The sequence below is a fragment of the Vipera berus genome (assembly GCF_964194415.1).
Source record: "Vipera berus genome assembly, chromosome: 1".
NCBI classification, from domain to species: domain Eukaryota; kingdom Metazoa; phylum Chordata; class Lepidosauria; order Squamata; family Viperidae; genus Vipera; species Vipera berus.
This window is the reverse complement of record NC_138202.1, coordinates 178,176,004-178,197,657: the sequence shown is the minus strand read 5'-3', so window position 1 is coordinate 178,197,657 and position 21,654 is coordinate 178,176,004. Positions and strand designations below refer to the sequence as shown.

Below are 21,654 nucleotides of genomic sequence, written 5' to 3'. Positions count from 1 at the left end.
ATTGCAATGCTGTAATGCTCCATGCAAGCATTTTTTCCACCAAGGATGTCTAATTCTAGAAATCTCATCATTTACAGGGGCAAAGATAGGGATTGTTCTGCTCCATCCCTGAAGGTCATGGGGAATGCCCAGTCCTTGCCTCCATTTCTCTCTCCATCCTGCAAAACTTTGGCAAGTTTCAGGATTTGAATGCATGCTGTATCTCTACCTAAGAAGATAGCCAGAGCCTTCAAATCATGTAAGTGATTTCATGCCAACCAATGAAACTTGCTAATTCCAGTTCCAGAGTACTCTAATAACTTCTTTTAAAAAGATCCCTCTATCCTGCTTCTCCTTGAATTACCATATTCAGGCTGCAAAATAGAAGTATCCTGTAGATGGCAGCAAAGAGACCCAGAAAACACTCATCCTTTGCTGCCATTGTATGGATTTTTGCAGTCCTAATAAGATAGCCCTTCCCACCTCTCTTGAGGTTTACAGAAATGTGAAAATTTTTCTCTTTGTTTCTCCTAATAAATAGTTTGCTGGTTCTTTGCCTACAAAAAAAGATTATAAACCCCCAATTAAACTCCCAATGAGTCTATGTACCATGAGGCTACTAAAGTAGCTTTGTGCTCTTCAGTGGATTAACGGGTTAGAGAATTAAATGAGAAAATGAAATAGTTCAGATCAAAGAAATTAAAAATTGTGACTTAATAAGACCATTTAAATGGCACCCCAATCTTAAAGACATGTACATGATGGTCAGATAAAATCCACTGCAATGATTCTTTATGGCAAAGGGCACCAATGAATCATATTAAAAGTGCCATAGTTAGACTGATTATATGTTTACAAATTAATGCCCAAGTGGAACATGGAGGCCAAAGCATCAGGACTAATCCAAAACCTGGCATTTGCAGCAAGAAAAAAAAAACCCACCTCCTTTGGTGCCTTTCCCTTTCCCCACTTATTTAAGAGCAGCAGCTATTTGAGATTTTCTTCAATACAGGGGCAAAACAGCTGCTGCCTCTGCACTGGCATAAATCAGGAACAGCAGTTACTGAATGTAGTAAAAGAAGAAAACAAGGCTTTCTTCGTAGGAGGAACAACTACTTCTCTATAATTTGTGAGCTTAGCAATCAATAACAATTAGGGACAGGCTTGTAGCTGGTTTAACACTACTCCCTGAAGTCCTCTTGCCCCCCCCTTTAACCCCTACCCTCCAAACCCAACCAGGAGAAATAGCTCCTGATTTGTGAGGCCGGGCTTTGCCTTGCAAGGGTCCTCCTCTGTCATTACCTGCAGATGGATCAGAAGGACTTCAGCTCCCCCAGTTAACAGAACACTTACTGCACACAAGTGCTCAATTAAATTCGCCCTTTCAGACAATTACTGAGCATTACAGCTGCTCAGAAGCAGAAAACGGCATTCCCTTTTACTGCAAAATAGACTGGATTTTTAGAAGTTTTACCCCTTGAGCTTTCTTTTCTTTTCTTTTTTAAAAACATATTTTCAAAATTGCCTCAGTTGTGGCCCCTTTTAAGGTTCTCTTCGAACTCAAAGAGTTAATTTGTAACACTTTGCATAGGGTCCTTCCACTGCACCTAGGAGCTAACTCTCCCCACTCCCAATAAATTAAATGCATCCCCTTTGACACATTTTAATCATTCCAGAAGGCTGCTATCTAGTTATGAGGTAGACTCACATCTTGGGCTGAATATGTGGAAGAGCCCAAAGGCAGCAGTGTTTAGAGCTGATAAATTTCTGAAGCTTGCATTGGCTATGTTTTCGGTGATTACTGAGTTGACAGACAACACCCTGAAGTAACTATTACACTGAAAATTATAATGTATCATCATTTAAATTTTAAATGAATGAGGAGAATCAAGCACAACAATGGGCTGTCAGTAAGGCTGATGATTCAGATTATTTGTAAAGGCAGTACAAAATATTGACACCTCACTGCCCACCATTGTATTCTCCTCCTCCTCCTCCTCTGAGGCTTCGCTTGCAAAATACAAAAGCTCTAATTCCCTCTGGAATGAATTGGCAGGGAGGGGCATACATTGCAATAACAATATGTGACAGCTATGCAATGAAGGAGGAAGTGACCTGTACAGTGGGGAAGAAGGATCATGGCAACAGGAGAAAGATGAGATGTAAAAATGAGCAAAGGAAAAAAAATGACTAAATGATACCCTCATGAATAAAAGCTTGTGATATTGTTGTGCTTCTAAAGCTTAAGGCACAGGTTGGTAGGTGAACTGGAGTCATGTATGGATTGGTCTCCAGTTTACGCTCAGGCCATGGCTATAGGCAGTGGTGAGATTCAACAGTGGTGAGATTCAGCCAGTTCGCACCAGTTCAGCAGAACTGGTAGCTAATTTTTTGTTGCCCAGGCTCAGAATGGACTTCCAGAAGCGGCAACCACACAGAGAACTGGTTGTTCACATATTTGAATGCCACCACTGGCTATATAGGGCAGGGAGATGCTGCATCCCTAACCCTATCACAGTTACACAAGTACAGGGCATTTTAGGACAGTTAAAGAAAAACCAATTTTTGGAAGATTGTCAAAAGAGCCAAAATGCTTTATTGTTTAAAGGGCATTTTAAAAAGTTTTTGAGATAATTTGTAAATTCTAATTTCTTATGGAAGCAACCTGATTCTATTGTACTGCTACTGCTATGTAATTTCTAATTTAATATGACCACCCTTCTTTTTAGATAATTGGAAGAGAGCATCACCATTTTAAAAAAGTGATCTGGGAGAATTTATAGCATTAGAGACCCATTAGGCTTACTTCTGGTCTACAGTAGAAAGTGTTATTAACTAAAATTGAGATATACAGAGAAGAAACTGCCTTGGTGAAGATTTATCAGCATGGCGTCTTGAAAGAGAGTGACATTTACTTTAATACTATTTACAGATTATTAGGATCACTCTTCTTTTTAGATTATTTTGAGGAGAGCTTAGATATCCTTTTTAAAAAGTCATCTAGGAGAACTGGGACATAATTTTTTCTAGGAATTAATATGACACCAGGGCTCTTTGCTTTTTATAAACGAATAGATTGGATTGATGATTCCAATTTGTGCATCAGTGGTGAGTTTGCAGATTATAGCAAATTATTCAAGATGAGAAGCAGAAAATCAGAAGGAAAATAGCAGTAAGATTCAATGTAGGATATGTACAGTATAGCAACCTACCACAAAATAACCAATCTTATCACCATTACCTTAATAATGCTGTTCTACTTGCTTATGAGTACACTAAAATGATTTCAGGTACATAGTGCAAAAAAGCTCATAGAAATATTTCAACAGTGTCATGAACAGAGGTAAGTGGGGTAAAGACCATCTGGGAATTAAAGTCATCAGAACTGTAAAACTATGAAAAATTGCAATGAAATGTCATTGCAAATAATTACATTTGTGATATTCCCAAATAAGGAACATGTTTGTTGCCCAGGAATATGTAGCTGACCACATCTAGCCAATGGAATATGAACTGATTCAAAATGCTCAAGAACATTAAATATACATCTCTTCTGTATACATACTGAGTGATGTATTGCTTTTCTAACTTTACAAAGTACATATGTATTTATTTATTAACTACCTGTTTTCAAAGGACTCAAAGTGATTTGCCTGCAGCTACTAATCCAATATTGCATTTCACTACAGGTGCCAAGTATATTCATGCATTTTTAATACCTCCTAATTCTAGATGAATAGAATTTTGTATTTGGACATCTTATACTATGCAATATTTCTCCTCTATCATCTATTTGTAGAAATACAGCAGAAATACCTCCATAGTGGTGAGCCATATATGGATTTTCCACAATGTTACCATACCTTATTTTCAATTTGTTATATATTTATCTTAGGCACTTGGTTTCTATGAAGAGATTTTCCCTTTTAGATGATCAGAAATTATTATTTTTTCTCTAATTACTGGGTAGGCATTGACTCCACAGTTCATTTATAAAGTTGTTTTTTGCTGAAAGGCAACTACAGTTAAGTACTTGGAATCATGTATTGAAATATCGGATAAAATATTAATGAAATCTCATGAAAAAAACACTAGAAATCTGACAGAATGAGTCTCCTCACCAAAATGCTACAAAAGAAATTTAACTTTGTCCTCAAAGATAGGCAGATAAACATCTGCTAAAAATCACAAGTAAATGTCATACAGGAATAATTTCCCCTTAGATTTCTGGAACTTAATATAACCCAGTTTACATTGTTTTGAATGGGAATATCTACTCAGATTCAGAACTGATAGAAATGAACACATTGGGAAGACACAAGCTTGGGAAGGCTGGGTGGAGAAATTCGCTATGAGGTATTACTAACAACATATTTTGTCAAATAGGAAAAAGACTTGAACATTCTAAGGATTGAGATGAAATGATTTATCTTTTCTAGACATTTGTTTTTCTAGATCAATAATTTTGCATTTTCAGTTGGTATATTACAGTATTTATCCTTGTTTTTCATTGTAGGTAATAAGACAGTGGATTCCAACCCTCCTAAAGCAAACAATGAAGATGTCATAATGTTTCACACACTGCTATTCACAACATGACTAGGCACATGTGATTGTTTTAACAATGGAATTGTCCCTTCCTGTAGAACCAAGCCTGTTGTCTCTCTCTTTTTTTTTTGGAATTTGATCTAGGCAAGGGACGTTTTCTTCCCAATTCTTGCTGTGCTGCCTCATAGTGCTGGTGTAGGTGTAGGAGTGTTCCTGGGGATGAACAAAGAATATTGGGAGTGTAATGCCAAGAATATATATTCCCAGAAGGGTCATCCAAGACATGAAGCTACCTGGCTACAACAAGCAGGTACCTGTATTGGGCAGCACTGATACAGGAAGATGCTGGAGGCTGCAATGGAATGGCAGGGTAGAGATCACTTTAGTGGTGACAATGGCAAAGACATCAATTAAACAGCGTGGGAGAAAGCAATAGTAAACTACTCTTGTATTTTTACAAGAAAATGTATACGAAATATAAAATTATTGAGGTATAGCGAGAACAGTATTTGGCTACAATGTAATCAATTGCCAAATAACATTAATTAAACCTTGTTGACAAGCCTTTAATATGATGATCATTCAGGTTTATGCTCCAACTGCTGATGCAGAAGAGGAGGAGGTTGATGAGTTTTATGATAAACTTTGATTTGAAATCAACAGGATAAGCAAGCAAGAAGTGCTGTTTTAGGGACAAGAATAAAGGTAAAAGATAAAGGAGTCTTCGCTAGTCATTGCCAAATATAGCGGGCGGTGGTCATCTCCGTTTCAAAGCCACTGAGTCAGCGCTGTCCAAAGACATTTCCATGTTCATGTGGGTAGCATGACATTATGGAGTGCTATTCCCAACAAAGTGGTACCTATTTATTTTATTTTTTTTATTTTAATTCCATTTATATCCCACCCTTCTCCGAAGACTCAGGGTGGCTTACAAGCTTAGCAGTAGCCTTCATTCTATGTATATGCCTGCTTATTAGGGCTTTCACACACACCCCAAGCGGCATTATTACAAAGTCAGCTTAATTGCCCCCAACAATCTGGGTCCTCATGTGTAATTTATGTGTAACTACTTGCATTTGCATGCTTTCGAACTGCTATGTTGACTGAAGCTGGGGCAAGGATGGGAGCTCACCCCATTGTGTGGTGCTCAGGTCTGAAACCTGGGCTGCTGGTTTTCCAGCCAACAAGCCCAGTGTCTTAACTGCTGAGCCACTGCCAGGGTTGCCAAAGCTGGGAACATTAAAGAGGAAAATGTAGCTAGACAACATGGCTTAAGAAACTGAAATGAAGGAACCTGGCAGAAATGGCAAACATTTCAGCATATTTGAAAGACCATTCTCAACAAAGATATATCTTGGAATGGAGAAGATGGATTGATTACATTCAGAATAAATATGGGACTAAAAAGTTTCATTTAGCATTTGAATAAGTATTAGATTTGTAAGATTTATTATTATTTAGTTATTTTTAAGGAGAGTTAAAGTGCGATAGGATTTAAAGTGTTATTATAGTTAGTTAGCATATTATAGTTTAAGATTGTTAGGGTCAATACCCTGTATTATGGGAAGTTGGGGGGGGGAGGGAGGGGAAATTGGGTGGGGGTGGGGGAGGGATGGGTTTTATGTTTAAAATGTATCTGTAAAACTTTTTAATAAAAAAAGAGAAACTGAAATGAAGCAGGAGATTGAATTACCAATTCCAGTCACTCCAATGATTTATTCATAGCTAAATACTGTCTTCAAACAACCAAAATGATACTTCTGTACATGGATACCACCAGATGAAGTATATAGAAATCAATTTGACTATATTATTGCTAAAAGAAAGTAGAGGACCTCAGTTATAGGCATCAAAGACATGACAAGGTACTGACAGATCACAAACTGCTCTTGTACAAATTCCAAGTTCAGGTAATGAAAAAGAAGAATGCAGTGCTACCACAAAGAAGAGGGAGTCAAGCTATTCTCCAAAGCACCTGAAAGCAGGACAAGAAGCAACGGATGGAAACTAGTCAAGGAGAGAAGCAACCTAGAACTAAGGAGAAACTTCCTGACAGTTAGAACAATTAACCAGTGGAACAACCTGCCTCCAGAAGTGGTGAATGCTCCAACACTGGAAGTTTTTAAGAAGAGACTGGACAGCCATTTGCCTGAAATGGTATAGGGTTTCCTGCCTGAGCAGGGGATTGGACTAGATGACCTCCAAGGTCCCTTCCAACTTACCTCCTCCTCCTCCTCCTCCTCATTATTATTATTATTATTATTATTATTATTATTATTATTATTATTATTATTATTATTATTATTATTATTAATTATTTTCCACTATTTTCAATGTGAACATCAGGAATTTGTTTGAGGTATTGAATCTCATGTATAGAGAAGGAGAGGAATTATGCAGTGAACTTGCACAAAGTTGTTAAGGATGAATGTGAAAAGAGACTGACAAAAATAAAGAGAAGAAAGCAAACTGATATCAGAACAAACTGTGGAAATTGCCAAGAAGAAAAAAAAATGTCAAAGCCAAGGAAGACAAAAATCTCAGAAAGAAAGTAAACAAAGAGTTTCAGAGAGCTATAAGAAATGACAAGGAGCAATATTGTTGTTGTTAGTTGCGAAGTCGTGTCTGACCCATCGCGACCCTATGGACAATGTTCCTCCAGGCCTTCCTGTCCTCTACCATCTTCTGGAGTCCATCTAGGCTCAATATTACAACAATAATTATAAAGACATTGAAGATGGAAACAGAAAACATGGAAAAAACCAAGGAAAGTCTTTGAAAAGATCTCTGAAGTCAAAAGGGGGTTGCCATCTTGAATTGGTGGCAAAGGACACCAATGAACACATAGCAATTGATTCAAAGGAGAACTAAGGAAGGGGTATGCTGAAATCCTGTGGAATAAAGATGGCAACATCCAAGAGATCTTAGAAGATATTTCCTATTTACAAGAACCTCTAATTCTAGAAAATGAAGTTAAATCAGCACTCTGGTCATTACCCAACTGGAAAGCTACAAGAATTTATGGAACACTCATAGAAATAGGGCAAGTTACAGAAGAAGGAATCGATAAGGATTTTGTGTGCCAGAAAATCTGGAGAATGACATAGTGGGCAACAGACTGGAAGAATCAATCCTCTTTCCAATATCAAAAAAGGAGACTTAACAGAATGTACAAACTATTGTACAATATTCTTAATTTTATTAATTAGCATTAATATTCTTAATGCTAGAAAAGTAATTCTTATGATCATCCTAAGACTTAGGACCTAAGTAGATTAGAGCCCTACACGGAAAAAGAGATGCCAGATATTCAAACTGTCTTTAGAAAAAAAATCAGAGAACATGGGACATTATTGCTGATTCTTCTGGATAATCAAGAAAAATAAAGAGTACCAAAGAAATCAGTAAGTGCTTTATAAAAAGGCCTTTGAATGTGTTGATCATAACAAGCTGTGGAATGTGCTTAGAAAAATGGGAATTCCAAAACATCTCATTGTTCCCATCAGAATCTTATATACTGGTCATAGGACAGAATAGGGCAAAATGGACTGGCTTCAGGTGGGCAAAGGAGCGTGACAACACTGTAATACTTTCTCTTTATTTATTCAACCTATATATCAAATACATATAAAGGGAAGCTGGATTGGAAGAAGATGAGTGGAAGAAGAAATACCAATAACCTGTATTGTGCCATGCACTATCCTAATAGCCAAAAATGCAAAGGATCTGCAAGTGTTAAAAATAAAAGTCAAGGAGCACAGGAAAAAAAGAATTAGAATTAAATACAAACATGACCAAATTAATGGCCAGAAGTGCAACAACCAGTCTTAAAACTGACAAAAAAGATACTGAAGTGGTGGAAGCTACATACTTCTAGGATCAACCATCAACAGTAAAGGAATGGTAGTCAAGACATACGCTGTAGATGAGCACTTGGATGGATTCAGTTACAAGGGAGATGAATGCATCATTGGAAAACCTGAAAAACCAAGTTAGGGGCAGACTGTCATGAAGAAAATCTAGGTGGTCGCTAAGAGTCAAGTCATGATTTGATGACACATAAAGTCAAATCAATTAAATCAGGTGACATACTCCACCACAAACATGCCTCTTCCCATAATAAGCTATTTTAGTTAGCTAGCAAATTGGTAATACAAAAAAAATGTATAATTTGCCCTAGCAGGTAATTCTTTTTGCTGGAGAAAAATGAGTAGCGTGGCCAAACTGTGCGACCTAAAGGTATGTCAACCAAACGAGTCATTTTTTTCTTCTTTCTAATAGCAGTAACTACAAAAAGGTACAGCTTTTAATAGACAGTTGAAGCTCCCATACTCACTGCTGCTGCAGATATTATATAGCAGCACATCCTCTCCTTTTCCACCTCTTTATAATCATCAGAAAATTCAGAGCAGCAGCTCCCAACCTTTTGGGCACCAGGGACCGATTCTGTATAGAGAGGTTTTTTTGAGGACCGGAGGGGGCACGGTTTTGCATGCTGCCTGCATCCTGCAGATGGGACTTCACTTGTTTACGCAGCCCTGTTTCTGTCATGCTGCAGACCGGTGCTGGTCTACGGTCCCGAGGTTGGGGACCCCTGGTTCAGAGGACATTTTTTACATGAAGCACTTTTTAACCAATTCAATTACACTCAGCTTAAGTGGGATATTTCGAATCTAATGTCTTTCCTAAACAGATTCCATCAGCATTTTCAGTTTTCCATCTCTGACAGCGATAATAAATGCATAAAGTATTATTATAGCTACACATAACATTTACTTTTTTTCTTTTAAAACTGAGGCGTAGTGTACAGCGAGAAAATTGCCTTAATATTAGACAAAGAAGCCCATGAAAGTTTCCCTCACTTTAAAAATGTGGGATTCTGGAAACATATTGCACACATTTTCAATTCCGTGTCATCTTAGTCATCATTGTACGTGTCCTTCTCTTCTTCCACTTCATGCATTAAGATTTTCCATTACTGCCTTAACAAATCTTTCACAGAATGTAGCATGTAGTAAATGCCAGGGGACTCTTTTGGTTGATCCATGCTGACCTCACGTTTATGAGATCACCTGGTCAATTAAAGTATTTATTTGGATATAGATGGAAGAGCTAGGCCTGATACCTTTGTTTAATCATATTAATCACTCAAGTCTGAAAATTGCTTTATATTATGCTTCTCTGATAAATGGAAAAGAGAGTTGGTTTATAATTCACATCCACAAAGACTTTCCCTTTGGGGAATAGGAGTATCAGCCTTCTAGCGTTCATGGTTATCATTTATTTACCGCATCATAGAGTTACTCAAAGGCAATTTGAGCAAACCCATTGTTTGGCTGTGCTGTGGATAGGTACAGAATCAAAGAGAAAGAGAAAAAAACTACATTTGGAATGGCAAATTGTTCATTCATCCCTCATATAACCAAGCCATGAAATTCTAATTGTTAATTTTTCTAATAATAAATATGACGGGACAGAGAAATGATTTCTTCACTGAAGAACCAAAAAAAATTAAGCTCCCTGGTTTGGTCTGGAAAAGCAGAGCGCCAAAATATGGATATAACAACTAGAAATGTACACATTGTACAATGGAAAGAACTCTGCCACAAATATGCATTATTTCTTTTGCTGCTACAGTTACTCTTCCACAACTCAATATACTCACAACATTTGTGGCGAAGTGCATGTTTGAATATAGTCTAGGAATGAACACTTCATTGTAATGGTTTTTCCAGACAGCCATATTATTGCACAATAAATAAAATGACATAAAATATGCATCTGCCTTGAAATCCAAATATTTTCCCCAAGCTAGCACTTTCATTCCAGGGATATTGCATTTTTGTAGCTCTCACAAATGGCAATGTTTTCATTCTTTGCACCATCCCCAGAACACTCATGATTAGGAAATGCAATACCGGTCACAGAATAAATTCAAAGCCCTATAATTTGTTTTATGTCAGTTACTTATCTTAACATATTCTGCATTAAAGCTTTTCTGACCTTGCACATATTAATTAAGAAACCTATGCATTTTGGAAAGGTAATCAAAAGGTTCAAGGAATAAAACACTCTAAATTGTTTGTCTGCAAAATGGAAGTAGCATAGCTTTCCTGCACTTTCTCTTTCTAAGTGACTGGCCTATAAACAAGATTGTAGCAGGTTCTCTTTGGTATAACTCCACTTAATTAATCTTCAAGCCATTAACCACTGATTTAAAATTCCACTTATAAAATCTTCATTTTGCACATTATCAGTTGTTTTGCAATAGCTATCCATGAACAGAGGCATAATGATCTCCCTTTTCCCATTCTTGCGGCTTACTAACCTCATAGTCAATTTTGGCTTTTTAATTACTCACATTCATATTAGCATTTAAAATTAAATGGCAGATTAAAAAAAATAATGTGCACAGACATAAAAAGTTAAAATTCCTATTACAGAGCTGCCTTTTGGAGGAAGTAAAATCTATTTTTGTTTAAAGGGCATTGTGGAGTTTTGTCTAAAATTGAAATATAAACAGAGAAATGAACATTTCTAAAATAAATATCAGTGAATTGTTTTAAAACTATCTTTCAATAGGGGTGGGGAGGTCCTTGTCAGCAACAACTTTTCAAATTTTTCAGTGAACCTAGTTGGATCAGGTATGCTTTTGTGTGCATCACAATAATAGCTATAATAGATGTTTCTCTCCTGGGGCACAAAGAAAAAATATCTGCTGGGAACTCCGCGTGGCTTCAGGAAGGGCATCTGGTCAGTAAATGCTCAGTTCCATCCAGTTGCCCTGATTCTATTGCGAATTAAAGAACTACAGGGTGGTAAGAAAAGGAGAGGGTCTTAAACAGAAAACAAAAGCAATAATTTGTAAACTGAAATTTGCATCTCCATTCTAGACTTAAACCATGAGTTGAGATCAGATTTCCTGTACATGTGTCTAATACCATTACATCTGAACCCAAGTCAGAGTTGAAGGGGCTTTCCCTACTTGCACCTGATCAGGTGTGACAGGAGTATTTCACTAGGAAAGGTAGTCCAAGGCAGCGTTTCTCAACCTCAGAGAGAGGTGTGGCTTTCAACTTCCAGAATTCTCCAACAAGCATAAAGTTGCTGAGTTTGAAACATGCTCGTTTAAGGTTCTATTGTCCTCTTTTGACTCTTTACTCTTTCTTTCTTGGAGCTTTCTTCATTTTTAAAGTAATTATTTGTTGAAGATTTTAGTTTGTGGGGGAAAAAAGAATATATATTTTTAAGGATCAGAAGGTTACTACAAGCAGTTTTCTTAGATCAAGATTCTAACCTAGCAAACCATTGTGTATTTATATCTAGTTTTCCAAAATTGTGGCTATGGTAAAAAGTTGTCTGAATCCACACAATAAAATATGCTAGAAAGACATTAGCTTATGATACTACAACCAGTCATCCACATCCCAATGTTATGATAATAAAGACGGCACATTTAGACTTGTTTGTGTGAAACAAAATGATTTTGAAATAGATGGCCCTTACAGAAGATGCATGAATAGAATAAGTGGATGCTATAGGGGGGTGTTGCACACACAGAGGATAGGGAACGAGAGAATGTTGTATTCAAATGTTTTGTGTTTTGAGGCTTAGACACAGCTGCTGCTCGCATTCCATTTTTTTTTCTTTTAGCCTGAGAAGCCTCACTTTCTATACAGATAGTTCTTGTTTAATGACTGTTCATATTATGACTGTTCAAAGTTACGACATTCACAAAACTGCACTGTAAAGCAACTCCACCATCATAAATAGTTGTGCCAATCCTCCCTGGTCACATGATCACATGACAGGTGGGTTAGCTTTATGACTGGTCATGGTGTTCTGCGATCAAACAGCCACAATTCAAAATGTTTTTGCTGGTTTTTGGCAAAAGACACCCATTCCAATTTGGTTTGCGATCACTGAGTTTACGATTAGACAGGCCAGAAAATTACTTAGGTCATGTGGGTGCCATGACTTATGTCCGCAATGTCTTACAACCTTAATTCTAAGGTTCAATTGCAGTCGTAATTCAAGGACTATCTTTAAAACGGGTGCTGTTTCACTTCTCCACACTTAAATGTAGCAACCAGTTCATGAATGGGCAATCTTCCCCAACCAATCATTTTACAAAAAAACCCAACATTTTATCATGTCTGTAAAATGAACTTTATAACATTATTGAATTAAGCACCATGAAAGAATAAAAACTCAATAAAATCTCAAAACCCATGGCATTTTCAAAACATTTGCACTTTAAACACTTGCAAAAACTTAACAAATAGTAATAAAACTTCAAAAACCAACATTATAATAAAGGAAAGTCCATGATTTAAAATACTTTATGAAAAGCATCATAGGATGAATACACTTTTATTATCCAGATTTCTCAGATGAGGGGGGACCATGAAGTTAAGCCACAATCAGTCATCTTTGTCAGCTTTTGTAATTAATTATATAAGTAATATAGTATATGGCTTAATACACTAAAGCTTATATCTATAATATGAGCAATATTGTTCATAATATTTACGAGGGAGCTAAAACATTTAAAATGTTACAATAATTGAAATAAAGTTGGCTATAAAGAAATGTTGAAGTTGCCTCTCCAAAAGAAAAAAAAACTCAGTTCAATACAGTTTTTTGATTTCAAAAACTAAGATAAACAAGCATGCTTTTCCCCCCAAACAGTTCCACACATCTCAGTAGTGAGTTCTTCCTCTTCGGTTGCCTCCAGCTATCTGTCTCGTTTGCACTTTTGGAGAGTTCCCTCAAAAGTGTCTTCTCTAAACATAGGAAGCCACATCAAAGACAGCTTTTGTAATCTCCAATGCCAGATTTCAGAATCTCATTGTTATGGTTCTATGACTGTGACTAGGGATGCATGCTTTCTTTCAGTCATATAATAATAATGCTATCATCCTAGAAATTTGACATTAAGGATTAAAAATGGCTCCTTTCTCCCTGATTATTATTCAAAAGACCCTGAAAAGTAATTTGTTTTATGAAGCTATGTTTTGCAATCTGCATAAATATGCCATCATTCTCAGATCTTCCTCTGGCTTAATTGAAAGCATATAACATCATAGAATATGGAAAATGCAAACTGTAAACTTACATAGTAAAAAGTGTATAAGCAACCAGGTTTTTTTTTTAAGAAATTGGGTATAAAATGATGTCATTCCCCTTTCCCAAAAATCCTGAACATGAAAGTCTGTTAGGGTACAGGACTTCAGAGCACAGAAAGAAAACTATTTAATTTGTACTGAAATTTAATTTGAGGCAGGTCAATTAAGTCTCTTTGTGAAAGAAGAGCCTTTTGATAACAATTTCAATTTCATAATGACTTTGAGTAATGAACCTACTAATGATGCAAATTTATTTTGTTTCCTTTTAAGCAAATATAAATTCTTGATCATCTAAGATCATTCAGCCCCTTTGAGTAAAATTATACATTGTAAACAAGGGGACCCCTCTTCATTAAAAAAAAAACACCAAAGCAAATGACTTCAGAATGAGAGAATATGAATATGTTGACATGGAACTTCAATGGCTATACAGCCTTAAGCCTCTAGTGAAAAACTACAAAAACTGTGATCATGGCAGCCTGGGGAGGAAATTTGCATCAGAAAGCCTTCTGAAGCACTTGGGGGCATGGTACCATATTGCTAAATCTGCATTTGGACTGTCTTCTCTCTGTTGTAGGTATGCATGTGTTTGGGAGGTGGAGACCAAAGTGACATTGACTATTAACAAATCATCACAAACAATGGGATATCAGAAGGGGAAAAGGGGAAAAAAGAAGATTGATTGTGAGTGCTGTACTTGGCTGAGGCAGTAATAAAATCCTGCAACTTTGCACAGGTAAAAGGGCAAGGTAAGAAATTCCTCTCACTGAAAATAGAATGGACTGCAAAAGCTCAGGAGAAGCTCCCAACTTAATCAAAATGATGGTGAAAGGTATACATTTCAAGGGTAAAAACACCTTTCCTTCATTTGTGAGGATGCTAAAGGAGAGAAGGAGATATGGAAGACATATTCGAATGCGCGTGGAAAGCTTGCTATGTATATGAAGCATTCTGTTCATAAAAAAGATGTATAGAATGCTTCTCTGATTCTTCACAAACACATCCAGTGATTCATTTCCAAACTGTTCCAACTTCTTCATTGTGCTCACATAATATCACTTGCAGTTGTAAAACTGCAGGAGTACATCATTGAAAAGCATTGCCAAAAATACTCAACTTAAATTCTTCACAACAGAATATAGTTACCACGTCAATATAATATGGTTGTTGCGTTTAAAAATATTCAAACATGCATTAATTTTTCCCCCATGGCATGAGTGTTACCTCTCAACAGGAGCATGCTGGTGGGATGGCTTGTTTATCCTTGCATATAATCCTTCTAAGTGGTCCCTGTCCAGAGGTGCTGCAGGATTATTGCACCCACCATAAGCTTCAGAAACAGGTGGAGAAGAAAGCTGGTAGGAGTTGATAACTGGATATACTTCTCGGAAGTGATTCACTCGTGCATAATTTGGGTCTGTCTCATCATCATCAAGATCAGGTGGGGCTCCCATAGGAACTGTGGAATACTCAGCAAGTCCCCTGATCTGCTTCTGACGTAGTTCCTGATGCTTTGCATCGATCCTGGGAGACACAACAACCCAATGTCAGTACGTACTGCTGGCATAAAACAGGAATCCTACTCAACTGAAGTTTGATTACATCAATTTAATATGCAAGCTAAATGCCAGTGATAATAATCTGTTTTTCAAAATCATATTATCAGAAAATACATGTGTTCTTCAGTTAGTGATCACACAATTGGTACTGGCAACTTGGTTGTTAATCAAAGCTGTTGTCAAGTGAAACCACAACTGTGTTTACAATCATCTTTCCGCTTTCCTTTGCTTTACAGACCTGCAAGGCTCATAAATGTGAAGATTGGTCTCAAAGTTACATTTTTTTATCACTGTCATAATTGCAAATGTTTGCTAAACAGGGCGGTTGCTAAATAAGGGCTCTCTGTAGCAGCAGATGTTAAGCAGACAAAGTAAACACAAATTCACTATAATTATCAACAATAAACTTCTAGTCCCATTCCAAGTTTTTTCAGAGACAAGGCAAAATGCCGACAGTATATATACATTCACCACTGCACAAACATAAGTTACACTGAGACTTCAAGGTAAATCTAATGAAGCCCCTTTTAAAATATGGATATCTTCTAAAATATATTTTTCTTGTTTGCCTCTGAACTAGCCAAAATTGCCATTGCCACTTTTATCATATTTTCCTCCCAGTTTAATGAATCATCTATATTAAGTTCATTTGTGAGAAGTATAGCAATGTGACGCACAAATGCAAATAGCAATTAGTGAAGTAAAAAGTCAAGGACCCAAAGCCATTCATTAGCATTTTCTACATTTTGTCCTAACACGTAACTTGGGGACATCATATCTTGTTACGTGGAGATCAGAGAGACAATATACAGTGAAGAAATGAACAGAAGCCAGTAGAGATGAATTGTGTAGACATAAGTGAATTAAATGCTATTACTGACAGCATTCCACTATGATAAATCTTTAAGAGCTATTACAAATGCTGCTAATAATCAGTGCTATTGTGTAATCTGTTGGGACTAGGAAATGTAAGAAGACACCCAGGTATAATTTCAAAGATAGTCAAGTTCAGATGAATCATCATTTGCTTTATGATTGAAAACTTTAAACAAGGCACTGTTAATAATAAGAAACTGAAATGTTCAGCTGCCTCACTATGTAATTAAAGCAGCAGAACAGATCAGAGTAGCAAGATGAGCCCGGTGTATAGAGAGCAAAGGATGAAAAGCAAAAGAAGGGATTAAAGCACAGGAAAGCTGCCAATTAAAAAGTCAGGATTTATTCACCATTATTAAATTCAGCAGCTCACGAAAATATTCCTGGAAACAAACACCTATAGAGGATGTATAAAAATGGTAAAAGAATAACAAATGTTAAACCATCTCTTTTCTAGCAGGGAAAAAATTAAGAACCGTGCAGCAGGACATGAATGAAAAATAAGAACAAAAAGGGATTTAGCACAGGACGTGGAAAATGCCTGGATCAGAAAAGATGCTCAAGCAGTACAAGCTGCCATGAGGAAAAATTAGTGTCAGATAATCAAGATTACAGAATGCTTGCATACTGTATTCTATTAAAAGCAGACTGAAATTTTGGACCTTGTAAGCTTTAGTGTATTTAAAAATGAAAGTGTACATATAAGTGAACGCATATTTACAATTGCAACCTACGTATCATAGTATGGCACTCATAGCGTGTGTACAGGATGCCTTTACTGACTCCAGCACTCTATAGGGTAGTTGTTTGGATCATATGTCTGCATGTGGATTATATATGAATTCCTAATGCATCTTCAACAGAATAATTATATAGCATGCTGTCAGCCCTCCAAAAACAAGAACGACACATGGAGTGTACTTCTGAGTGGTTCTTTATTATTGTCCACCTATAGATAGAAATCTTGCCAGACTAAAGCAACTTTCTGTATACTATTAGACAGTACTCTGTGAATTGCTGGGGGGGGGGCGCGATTTCCCACATTTGCTCTCTTTCTGCCTACCAAGGATTCCAAGCTTTGTTGTCTCTTTGCTCTCTGGGAAGGAGCCCCTCCCTCCTGTGACTCTAGAACTACCTTCCACCACACACATATTGTAAATACTGAAATGCTCTACACTGGCTCACATATAGTCTTCTCTGACCTATAGGTAAGTCTTGGTATTCCATGTGTTAGAAAGCCACACTAGCCCCTTTCTCTAGAAACTAAATGCAATAGGCTGTTAGAAAAAGGGAGAAGAGTTGCAACCAAGAGAATGATCAAACAAGAGAAGTTTGAGTCCAAAGCAGGAAATGTAATTTGAGCATCTCATATTTGACCGCCCCTAGTTTTCTTGAATGTAAAAGTAACAGTGGAGAGGGCCATTCAGACTTGCAAGATTCTGCTACCTATAGTAAAAATAGTATTAGTATTCATAACTTTGACCTTCAGGCAAGATTCTGCAATACAAGTAACTAAGTGTGTGATTCTGTGCCACACCAAATTCCTGTCCAAATGCAGGACAAATCAGGAATAAGCTGGCCAAAATGGGCAAATCAGAAACTTGCCTGGACAAGGAGTCAACCAGAACCTAGCAGAAAGAACCAATCAGGAATGAACACTCAAAAAATGACCAATCTGAAGCTGGCATGAACAAAGGATCAATTATGATCAACCACGGTTCCTGGCAAAATATCAGAAAATCTGTTCTCTAAACCAGGGCTTTTCAGCCGGTGGTACGTGGTGGTATTTTGCCATGTGGCAGGTGGTACGCGACTGCTAGCCAATTGTAGCAGGGGAGGGGAATAAGCCGAAGCGAGTCAAGCCTGCGGGAGAGGCAGCTGCAGCTGCAGGACTGTCTGGGCTCAGCAGAAGCCCCAGGAGCCAGCAGGGCTCCAGCTGATTGGTGCTTCTGGAAGCAGCTCAGAGCTGGAGGTGAACTGAAGAAAAAGCGGGGGAGGTGAGGAAAGGCTATAAAAGGAGGTTGTTTGGGCAGGGGAAGGGAAAAAAGACAACAGGAAAGGTTTAATCCCTTTAAACAAATGTAATTAGTTTTACCCTCTTTAATTGAATCTGTCTATGGCTTTTAGAAAGTTTTCTTTGAAGATAAACAGGCTTAATTTAAAGCTAAAGCTTTTTGCAATTGCTGGAGCCTTTCAGTCTAGAATTGCAACATTGTGACACGTGACACCCCTGAGGCAGCTTAAAGAAAAAAAACAAACGGAGTTTGTGTTTCTTATTTTGTGAGTCTTTCTTGCTTTGCACTTGATTCCTGTGTCTTTAAGGGTACAGGGAAGGGATTGGGAGGGGTGCATTCTTACACTATGGAAGAGCTCAGAAGGGAGAGAGGAAGAAGGGCCAACCAGCTAGCTCAGGAGTCTACAAACTTAGCAACTTTAAGACTTGTGGACTTCAATTCCCAGAATTCCGCAACCAGCCATGAGGGCTGAGGAATTCTGGGAGTTGAAGTCCACAAGTCTTAAAAGTACCAAGTTTGAAGACCCTTGAACTAGCTGATAGTGGTGCACATTAATAAACATGGATAAATTCATCATACATTTGTCAGTGCAAAGGGAAAGTGATTCAGCAAAGGAACAGCCACCAAAGAAATTAAAACTGGTACTTTTTTCCTTTTTTACAGTTTGTAGTATTTTATTAGATTATAAAATAAAATACAAAAGGAAATAGTAGGACACATTGGGGAGGAAAAAGGGGGAAAAAGTGAGGGCGAGAAGGGAAAAAGAACAGACTTCCTCTGTTGCAGTAGAAGGAAGCATTAACACTGAACCTCAACTTTTTACTTTTCCATAATATCAGGGCTTTTTTTCTCATAGAACGCTCAGAACAGCATTCCGGCACCTTTTTTTTTTGCAAAAAAAATAAAAGCTCCCTCTATTGCAGGGATAGGCAATCTTGGCTCTTTTTTATGACTCATGGACTTCAACTCCCAGAAATCCTGAGCCAGCCACGCTGAGGGGAAAGAGAGAGGTTTCCAAGCTGAGCCATGCTGGCTCAGGAATTCTGGGAGTTGAAGTCCTTGAGTCATAAAAGAGCCAAGGTTGCCTACCCTGCATTAGAGGAGGACATTAAAATTACTTACAAGGTTACTTCTTTAGGAACTAAACTTTTACAATCTAAAACAGCTAATTCAAAAAAGCCAACAGGAAAGAACCTCACATTTTTCATCTGCTTCTGTCTTTTGGAAGGTAAAATTAGATAACAAAATAATCTATTTCCTATGTTAACATCTCTGCAATGAAATTAATAAAGGTAACAGGAAAGAAATGAGAAACATTTTTCTCAATGTAATATGTCTAATTTAGCTGATGCTAGAAAAGAAAATAGTATCTTTTGTAAATACTCTTGAAAACTATTTTAACTGTTCTATTTGCAGGGATAATTTAATCTTTTAATTGTTTTTTAACTTTTGTATTTTGTATTGATGTGATTTTAAAATGCCCTGTAAACCGCCCTGAGTCCTTCGGGAAAGGGCGGTATATAAATCTAATAAAATAAAAATAAAATAAAATAAATAAATTTTGAATCTATAACCATCTATTACAACTAAACCACTTTAAATTAAGCAATTCTTAATGAAATATTATTAATTTGGACTTTACTTTTACTACTTGGACTGTTGTGTGTTTTGAAAAATAGATTATTTAGAATCTAGTTATGTTGCACTTCAGTCTTTAAATAATTAACCTAGTATATACATAACAATATATGATGTTTTCCATGGTGAGCTTAACATCAATAACAACATTTATTAAAAAGGTTAAAATAATTTCCGGTGGTATTATCTGTACATTAAAATTTTGTTTAGTCACAATCTTTCACTGTGCAATGTTGCACAGGCAAGTTGTCTGCAGCGAAGGCAGGAACTTTCCACCCCTCCCTGCTGCCCAACTACACCATCTCAACTAGGTAAGTAAGATATTATTTGTAAATAGGATGGCAATAAACAATTTAGGCTGCATTTACATCAGGGCTTTTCAACCTTTTCAGAAATTGTACCACTTTTAGGACATGACAATATTCAAGCACCACCAGTGCTTAACAAGGTGTCAAAAACTTGATGACTAAAAAAAAGGGGTGTGTGTTTTGGGTTTCATTGGTTAGATTCATTTATTATTATAGAAATGGCTAGTTTATAATATTATAGAAAAGCAAAAAGTTGAGGTTCAATGTTAATGCTTCCTTCTACTCCTGTAACAGAGGAAGTCAGAAGTCAGTGCCTTTTCTTTTTCCCTTCTCCCCCTCACTTTTCCCTTTCTCTCACCCTTTGCTCGCAAAAGCCCCCCCACTCACTCACACTTTGCTCACAAAAGCCTCCAGATGCTCTCACTCACTCCTTCGTCTCTTTCAAAGTCACCTTGTTCAGTCTCTCCCCCACTCACTCCGTCTCTTTCAAAGGCCTCTTGCTCACTCGCTCACTTACTGCCCCGTCGCTTCCAAACGTCATTTACTCGTTCACCCACTCACTTACTGCCCCGTCACTTCCAAATGCTTCCAAACGCCACTTGTTCGCTCACTCACTTACTGCATTTGGAAGCGACAGGGCAGTAAGTGAACGAGTGCTGGTGCTGGAGGCCATCAGCTTTTTGGCGCCGGAGACCACTGCCATGAGGAACACAGCTCTGGGTCAGGGTTCGACTCAGCACAGGCCGCGGCGTGGCAACTGTGGGGAGGGGAATCCCCATGGTGGCTCTGGTGAGGGGAATCCCCGCAGCATGGGGCTCCGAGCCACAGGGGTGGGGGTGCAAAGGACGGGTAGCGACGCCGTAGCAAGACACCGGCACTGCTCCCAGTGACAGCACCTCTGAGTTCCGGCACCTTTTTTTTTACAAAAAAAAAACACTGCATAATATTATAAACTAGCCACTTCTATAACAACAAATGAGTATAATCAGTAAAACCCAAAATTCCCCCTCCCTTTTTTTTAGTCATCAAGTTTTTCACATCTTGCTAAGCACTGGTGGTACTCAAATATTGTCATGTTCTAAAAGTGGTACAATCTGTGAAAAGGTTGAAAAGCCCTGCTCTAAACCATGGTCACTAAACCTGAAGCCCAATCCTGCCCACAAGATATCCATGATGAACGTCTATATCAGTTATAAAAGAGAAGAACACTCATGGATATATTCAATCTTTAACGATAAATAAGCAACATGTTTATTGTTATCATTCAGACACAAGAACAGATTCCAAGATAGAAAAGGAGATATTCTTCAAATGGAAGGAATCCCTGGAAAGTAGCAGGAATTGAAACCAAACAGCAATTGAATCAAGTATAGGGTTTGATGTTACAACAGTTAACTATAAAGAAGAAGCATTTCCTTTTATTTCTATAATGCAATAATCTCAAGTCATAATTAGGGAACAGTTGAGAAAAAGACTTAATTCTCTAAAGAACCCTTAAAGAAAGATGAAAGAAAGATCACACAGCAAAAAGAAAAGAGGAATTCCTGCTAGTCTGATCAGTGTATTGTTGGAACAAGCACATGGGTAAGTATGTGGAACGTTA

General features: G+C 37.4%; 1 protein-coding gene across 4 annotated transcripts in view; it reads right to left on the bottom strand.

The window, feature by feature from the left end:
• Positions 1-21,654, bottom strand: part of PARD3B (par-3 family cell polarity regulator beta) — a 600,416-nt gene that overhangs the window by 151,339 nt on the left and 427,423 nt on the right. For 3 of the 4 annotated variants that reach the window (XM_081312947.1, XM_081312948.1, XM_081312949.1), the window contains one exon: positions 14,880-15,179. The exons of the other annotated variant lie outside the window; for it this stretch is intronic. In XM_081312947.1, coding sequence (XP_081169073.1) covers positions 14,880-15,179 — 300 coding nt within the window. The remainder of the gene's footprint in view (positions 1-14,879; positions 15,180-21,654) is intronic. 4 annotated transcript variants of the gene reach the window in all.